At 38.9% G+C, this 8,498-nt stretch overlaps 1 protein-coding gene across 1 annotated transcript; it reads left to right on the top strand.

Annotated features, from left to right (window-relative positions):
* Positions 1-1,375: 1,375 nt before the first annotated feature.
* Positions 1,376-3,948, top strand: sdf2 (stromal cell-derived factor 2). The gene is made up of 3 exons (XM_070917941.1): positions 1,376-1,559; positions 2,466-2,662; positions 3,649-3,948. The coding sequence occupies exons 1-3, from the start codon at positions 1,376-1,378 to the stop codon at positions 3,946-3,948; spliced, it is 681 nt and encodes a 226-aa protein (XP_070774042.1).
* Positions 3,949-8,498: the final 4,550 nt, after the last annotated feature.

Here is an 8,498-nt window from a genome sequence, read left to right as displayed (position 1 = left end):
CAGGAGTTTTTCCTGAGTCTCCTGTCACGCAAGCTGTATAACATTTACTTAACATGCAATTCATTTTCAAACTATATGGTTATGATATTTAGAGGTAAACTTATGAAAAAGCCCGGAATTACAAGTGAAAGCCATGCTTTTTGGCACATTCCCAAACGTATTTACCGTGCATTGTGATATTGACGAACAACCAATGAAATAATAATAATAAAGAATGCCGTATGTTCACATTTGTATGTGACATGGTGATGGTTTTCACATTATACCACACTGTAATTCTGTAGTTCATAAAGTTAAAACAAACCTAGATCTAGCTGGTGAGTTTAAACCAAAAAAGCATACACCTTAAGATGTCGCAATGCGCAGACAACATCGACAGAGACGAGCACCCAAACACATTGCTTCCTAACAATCTAAATGTAGCTTACGTTTTTCAGATGATATCTTTAGGTTACCTGATGAGCGGTCGGTGAACAAACATTAACGTTATATTGGGATTTCTAGTCTGCAAGGTTAGCTAACGGCAGTATCCCAGTGAGTTAGCAACCACCAACTAGGCTAAGTTAGCGATGGTTGCTAGCTAGCGAGCAACCTTTAACCAAGTAGCTGGTATTAGATTTCCACGCCACTCATTTGAACTACATTGTGCATCGCAATACATTAGTTGACAATAAAAGAAAATCCGAACCAAATTAACCGTTGTAGAAATAGACCAAGGCCTCTGAGCCAACTTCGCAGTCTAACGGTAGTTAATGCTTTAGCATATCACTACATTAGCCTAGCATTCGCTGGAACGACAACAACAGCCAACTGCATTCACGTTAGCTACTTAACGGCTGTTAGCTAAGCAGCACAATGTAAAGATCGCAAATGACCACGGTGAAATTGGACTTACACGTCTCACTGCAGTGGTATAGTCCGTAAGTATTTACAGTAATAACGGGATTGTGTTGTGTTTTATGTGTCGGGGAGCTTGTACTTGTAAAAATGGCCGAGAACGAGCGGCGTGAAGACAATTCCGGGATGCAGTGAGGGAACTTCCATCCACTTCAGTAGCAAGGTGACGCCCCCCACTGGTTGAACTTGATTCTACACAAAAAAGAATCAACTAAACAAGACTGCACAATATAACGACAGCTACTATTTAGTGGAGATACTATCATATTATCATAAATATCAAAATATCTCACAGCGACTCCAAAGAAATCCCCAAGATAAATCGAAAACGCAGCAAGATCCGTACAGTGACCACTCCGAGTCGCTAGGGGCGCTGCTTCCTGAGCTTCATACTGACAGACAGTACAACTTTAATGACGTAGCGAAAAATAATACAAATCTCAGAGAGGCATCGGCGGCTGCTCAGGTTTTAGTAGGAATGGGTTACTTAAACTGTGCTGTTCTTTTACGCTTTCTACCAACCCTTTTATTATTGTTATCCTGTATATTTGGGCTGTCACTCGGTACGGAACTGAGTTATGTGACATGCGGATCAGTCATTAAACTGTTAAATCTAAAGCACAATGTGAGACTACACTCGCACGACGTACGCTACGGATCTGGTGAGTTTCCGCTCATTTAACGATTATTAATCATTAATAAACGGTTACGTCGTGTTTTTCACTAACGTTAACTTAATCTACCACGGCCCACCTCTGTAATTAAACCCGTATTGTTGGATGAAAATGAGAAATTACTGATTTCTATGTAGAAAGGTTAACCAGTATCAATTTGATATGTAATTGATGTTGACTCCATTATGTGTGCAATCAAACAATGGAACATATGAAAGTTTGGTGACATGTGATCTGCTTTAGGTGGTATTTACAAAGATAATATTTACCCAAGTGATGAAAAAGGGAGACAGTATATGAAAAACATTAACGTTTGGAATTTTCCTTAGAAAGGCATTTTTCGTTTAATCAGCTTAATAAACACATTTGCATCTTCTTTCTTCAAATATATAGCAGGGCAAGGTGATTGTAGATGGAGTTTAGCGTCCACTATGCTTTCAATAACCGTTTCTTGTTTAGTTTAGTTGACATTATAATGACAGAACATGCTGTTATTAAACCTAGACAAGCACAAATCCGCCACATTGGCTCTACTTTGGCAGGCATGAGTACCCTCTGCTCTGTTTGGCTCTAGCCTTTAAACTTTCCCACCTGAGCTGTTGGTTTGCCAACATGATCCCTTGGGTTCAAAGTCAAAATCAACACTCACTAATTGAACTCTGTAAGTGTTTTACAGAGCTTCATACCTTGAACAGATTGAGTGATCCAATCAAAAGAGTTGGCCCAACAGTCTTAAACTTCCTTAATTAATGGAATTCTTTCTTTTTTTTTATGCCAAAATGATGTCTGGTTGTTCACTTGCCAGGTTTTGTTCACTTTGAGTGTATCTTTGCAATGGTCTTCTACTTATTGTGTGTGTGTGTGTGTGTGTGTGTGTGTGTGTGTGTGTGACAGGTAGTGGGCAGCAGTCTGTTACAGGGGTGACTGCAGTGGAAGACAGTAACAGCTACTGGAGTGTTCGAGGGACAAATGACGCCTTGTGCCATCGTGGTACCCCGGTCAAGTGTGGCCAGGCGATCCGCCTCACCCATGTCAACACAGGCCGTAACCTGCACAGTCACTACTTCGCCTCCCCACTGTCCTCTAACCAGGTGGGTGGTGTGAGAAGAGGTTTGGTGTTGTGAATGTGAATGATTATCCACAGCTCTCCCTGCAGAGATCAGGAAAGGATGTAGGTTGTTGTCTAAAAGATGGTTTTGACATTTCCAGCTCAATACAAAAAAGCTGATTATGAGAATGTTTGTGAAATGTCTGATAATTCATTGCTACCCTGCCAAGTTAAGGCCACTGAGAGATTTGTTGCAAGTTACACTACAAATATGTAGTCAGAGATGTAAAATACCAAGAGGTTGCCTTTCACATTTAGTGACACCTAGACAAAGATTTTGAAACATTTTGAGGTGGAACTGAGTTGACAGCAGCTTTTACACTTCAGGAAAACTTACCAAATTCTGTGGGAAAACAACCTCGGGTCAGCAAAAACCTCTCCAATCTCGAGGAAGTGTGAAAACACTGTCTAACCAAAGTGTTAAAGGGTTGGAAGATGTGTACCGTCAGATGACATAAGCTGTCATCTCATTTTGGTATACCGTTTATACCAAGGTAGCTATTCCTTTAACATCAGTGTACCAGTGCAATATTATATATATATATTTATATATAGATACACACACACACACACACGTATATATACATTTTTATTGTATATATTTTTTACTTTTATTTTTCACTTAAATATTGTAAATGTTTATTTTTTTATATCTTATTTTTGTACATACCCTCATTTCTAAATTTATGCTACTTTCTACTCTTGAGTGGGAGCACCGGTAACTGTATAATTTTCCCCCCCGGGGATCAATAAAGTATTTCTGATTTGATGTTACGTTTTGATTTAGAAGCCAGTGAATGTTTGACAAAACCAAACATGTCCTAATGTTCATTGTGTTGGGATATCTAGCTTGGTAAATAATTGTGAAAGTTGTTCCTATTGTACAAAATCAGTCCATGGCACAAAAGCAAGGTACCTCATCCTCTCCTCTACTCCTTGTCTTCTAATCTCTTTCCCACTTGTCCACAGGAGGTGAGTGCGTTTGGCGACGAAGGGGAAGGGGACCACCTGGATGAGTGGACAGTTCAGTGTGGGGGATCTGTATGGAAGCGCGAGGAGGCCGTCCGCTTCCGTCACAAGTCCACTGATGCACTCCTGTCCGTGACAGGGGAGCAGTATGGACGGCCAATCCACGGTCAGAGGGAAGTTCACGCCATGTCGAGCCCCAGCCAGCACAGCCTGTGGAAGGCCATGGAGGGCATCTTTATGAAGCCCAGCGAGAGCCCGGCGGGCAGCCGAGACTACAGTCACCCACACACAGAGTTCTGAACTTGACTCCTCTTCTCTGCTTCTGTCACTTCCAGTTTTCCTCTCTGTCTACCACCGTAATCCTACCTCTGTCCCCAATTACATCTGTACCAGCAGCCTCTTCCCCCTCTTGTCTCTTTTTTTTTTCTGTCTCATTAACTTTTGACTGTCATCTTTTGAGGAGACTCTGCCGAAGTCTGTCATCAATCAGGGTACAGTGGCTTCATCATTGTGTTTTTGGAAACACTACTTGAATCCTCAAGGATCCAGCAGCTACATTCAGACAGCTAATAATATTTGAATAGCAGTGTAGTTTATAGCCTTAACAAGTAAAAGAAGGTATTCAAAATGCTGTTTTACAGTATAAAGACTAATCTTTATTACAGTTTGTGACATCCAAGAAGAGGTGTTCCTCTGAGCTGTTATTTATTGTTCAATAACTGCCATCAGCTGTCACGCTACAACACAGAAGGCAGTGCAGGTTTTGTGGATCAGTATATTTAAGTCATCAAGTGAGTCTTGTGTTTTGGACTAAAAACAAACATTGTTACACTTGTGCCTTTATCCTTTTTTAAAAAAGCAGTAGGTGTTTACATTGTGGAGCCTTTTAAACAATAAAGAATTTTATTGTGTTTTCATGGTATTTGTAAGCCATATTCTACTCAAACAAGGGATAAGCGGTGTTACACTACTGCAAATCAAGTTTATTTATATAGCACGTCTAAAAACAACTGGAGTCGACCAAAGTGCTGTACAAATTGAAGTAAACGGCACAACAATAGGGAGTAAAATGACATCCGTCATCAGTAGTAAATAGTAGCCCCCCTTTCCCCATTTAAGTCAGATTCAGTGTCGCAAATAAATAATCTCACACTAACTGACATGAGAGACTGAGCAGTTTTGTCTGTGGAGGTGTTTTTTTTTTTTTTGTTAATGTACATCATTGAACTGGATGCTGTGTATTGTCATCGTTTGATCAGTTTCCAAGTACAGTGTTTTGCATTCATGCTGTCTGTGCATTCATATTTGTTAGATCAACTCTTTGTTCCAGAGGTTCACATGAGCAACAAACATGCAATGAATACCTCATATTAAATGGATTTTTTTAATGCATACCATATGTATCAGTGTGACTCTTCTTTATTAGATTTTGAAATAAATCATCAATGACTCTCCTGATACTGCATACACAATCTTCCAACAACAGCACACTACAGTGTTGATGGACGCTGTTTCTTTTTATGTGTCCCTTGATCAGTCATACAGTAGTTCAGCAAGTTGAAATGACCAAATAAAGTCTGACCCCTTAATTTCACCCAACATGATGAAAACACAGACTAAAGGATTTGCAAGTAAGGCAGGCTGTTAATGTCTGCCTGCACCATTACACTTAGCATAATGTCTTGTTTGTCCACTTAATGGCATGTTTTGGTTCATTATCTGGCGGTTAATGGGGTTCGGGTGCATCTGTTATGCGGCTGTTCTCACTTCTATTTGACCTATGCTCCCTAATTATCATGATTTAGAGTGAGTGCTGACACAAGCTCTGCTCCACAGGGAACTCCGTCCTGACTCAAGTTGACAAACGTGTAAATTCACCTCCAGCCATCACGTGACGCATCAAGATAAGTGGAGTTTTTAAGATGCAGATTAACCTTTGTGTCCATGTCTGTCACACAGCAGTCATGTTTGTAGTGACCTGCATGTATTGTGTGAGGGTGATGTCAGGGCAGTGAGCTCTCTGCACTTGAAGAGGCTGCTCTTCTGACTCACAGCTCCTCTGTGGACGCTCTGGTACCTGCATGGGGAAACAGCAGTGAGGGGCGTTCAGTGAAAACCTCGCTGTGCCGTGTTGTCATTCTATTTTTAGGGTTGATATTTAAAATGACACTGCGACGATGATGACAAGTGACAAGTAAAGTAACAAGCTTGCTTTATACTGAGAGTTACAGTTATGAACTGTGAAAACATTTGTGCTCAGCAGCTTATTGTGAGACTGAAGTTATATGTAATTTAGGTGCCTTACATAAGAATGTTTTATCTTTTTGTGTTGCTGCATTGTTTTGTCATTATTGTATTGTACATGTGTTGGTCATGAGCCAAAATTTGAATCTGAATTATTTCAAGTACTCAAGGCACAAACATCCTTCACAAGTAAACACAGATGCCTTATATTTCTATCAAAACAAGGTTTTATTGCATAAACATATATGGATATATCCTTTTTAGATTAAACAGATTAAACTTGTTATTTGCATTTTTAAATATCCATTCAGTTGGTGACTATTGCTGTTTTCTTTCTCCTTTTCTAAGCAGCATGCCAAGGTTGTATTACATATCTGTGTTTAGTTTTATCTCTATACAATCTACAAGGTAAAAACATGTTTTGGTAAAAACAAATCTCAAAAGCAACTTTCAAAAACATGAAAATCATGAACTGACTCCGTCCTGTTACAGATGTACAGTATAATAATGTAAACTTCAAAAGTGTTGATAAAAGGTCTTTCAAACGAGTTCCCCTTACATAGCCATGCAAGGATGTCTGAATGGCACAATTATTAGAGAATTGTTAAGATAAAGTGGTCTATGCTGGTTTCAAAAGGACCATGATGCTAATAGACAAAGGTGAAAACATGGTCCATTGGTCAAATGTCAATGTGCTGAGAATATCAAAGACATAAACGGACTTACGAGGATAAGTGTAGCATACATTATACAGCAGTTTATACAGGACTATGAGGCAGTGAAAACATTCAATAAAAACCTAATGTGACTAAAACACACAATATATTGTATTCAGTGTTCATTTTAACCATCCACAGTGAGGCCTACAGACTCTACCCAAGATGGCGTGAAACAGAGATGATGATGATGATGTTGTGACCTTGTATTTGCATATTTATGAAAATGCCCTCTCCTGCACTCTGATTTGATTAATAGCTGGTAGAAACTAGAAAAAATGGCTATTACAGTATAAACTGGAAAGTCAAATATGTGACAGTAGTACATACATACCTACATTTAAACCAAGGCTGTGCCACCACAAAGAAAGATTAAATGGATTTCCCTGTCTCTCAAAGACAGGGAAATCTAAACAACATGCATACTGATTTACAGTATAATACATTTTTGCTGTGATACTTGATCTTACGAAGCAAATGTTTTTTATTTTAAAAGAAAAATCCCCTCCCCTTTATATTTCGTCTAACCTGGGCAGTATATAAACTCACATGGTTGCACATTAGTTTGATTGAAATATCTAGTTTTGTTTTCATCCAAAAGACAAGAGAACAAATAATCACTCCAAGATATTAATGGGAACGAACCAGCCTCCAATCCAATAACATCCAAGGGGAGCACCGTGCAATTTAGGAATCCACATACAGTATGCTGCTGTTATGGTATATAGTGTTGCAATCAGTAGTAATGAACAAGTGCGTTTCAAAGATGGCATCTCCATAGGGCCGGGCGATGTGGTTGAAATAATTGTCACAATATTAATGAACATTTTTTTATGATAAATATTAATATCACAAAAGAATCACATATAAAATAATACAAGTAATGTTCACTGAAATGAACCACTAACTCTAATAACGTAATTTCAGGTAATCTTAGTTCTGAATGTAAATTTGCTTGGATTCCTTTGTTTGGACAACAATAACAAAATATGAACATATAATTACTATTCCAATGACAGTAGATAAACAATGACATCTCTTTATCGCCCAGCCCTACACCCACATAAAAAAAAAAAAAACATTTTCATCCTTAAATTTAATCTGTGGTGTCATTGGGATGTTCAACCTCGGGCGGCTCCATTATAAAAGACGAGGAGCATGATTTTAACCTCCTACAAGGCCTTTTCCAAACTTTTCCATCCCAGTCAGCTTTATGATATTGAAGTGCTATCAGATCTGAACCATAAAACATAGCTATGACCCCAGAAACTACCACAGGTACTGCAGCAGCCACCTTCAGTCTCTCATCCAATCCTGAGCTGCACACTGGTGGTGTGACAACAAATTTTGGGTTGTGAAAATAAAAAATTCTATTCCTATACAGACCAAACTGCACTTGTGACACTGACACATATCAAAGCTCAAATTCAGTGGCGTTGTTCTTCACTTCTGAACACCTTGTAAACACAGTTGTTCAAGTGTTTAGCTGCAGTTCTCATTTTAACCACTAGGATGCAACCTTTTCCAAGAGAACAGCTGTACCAACAGTGTACCACAGCTCTACTGTATTTATCCCTGATTTATCTCACTACTTTCTACCCTTCATACATTCTGCTGTTGAGAATAATACATTACATAAGCTAAGTAGTACTATATATACAAGTGAAATCAATGGGAAACTGGAGTTAGTGTAATGTCTGGTATGGCAGTGTATATACTGGCATGCTTTTGCGTGGTTTATATTTACCACAGTTGGGCAGCATTTCAATGAGATGCTGAGGTGAAACATTTTATACCAACACATAACTAAAAATATCATAATTTATCTCAGCCTGGCCCCATTATTAACCAAAACCATAGCTCCACCGTCATTTGATTTAATGTCTCTTG

This window comes from Enoplosus armatus, chromosome 13 (genome assembly GCF_043641665.1).
Source record: "Enoplosus armatus isolate fEnoArm2 chromosome 13, fEnoArm2.hap1, whole genome shotgun sequence".
Classification (NCBI taxonomy): domain Eukaryota; kingdom Metazoa; phylum Chordata; class Actinopteri; order Centrarchiformes; family Enoplosidae; genus Enoplosus; species Enoplosus armatus.
The sequence above is the reverse complement of the archived record's forward strand: the minus strand, read 5'-3'. Positions and strand labels throughout refer to the sequence as shown.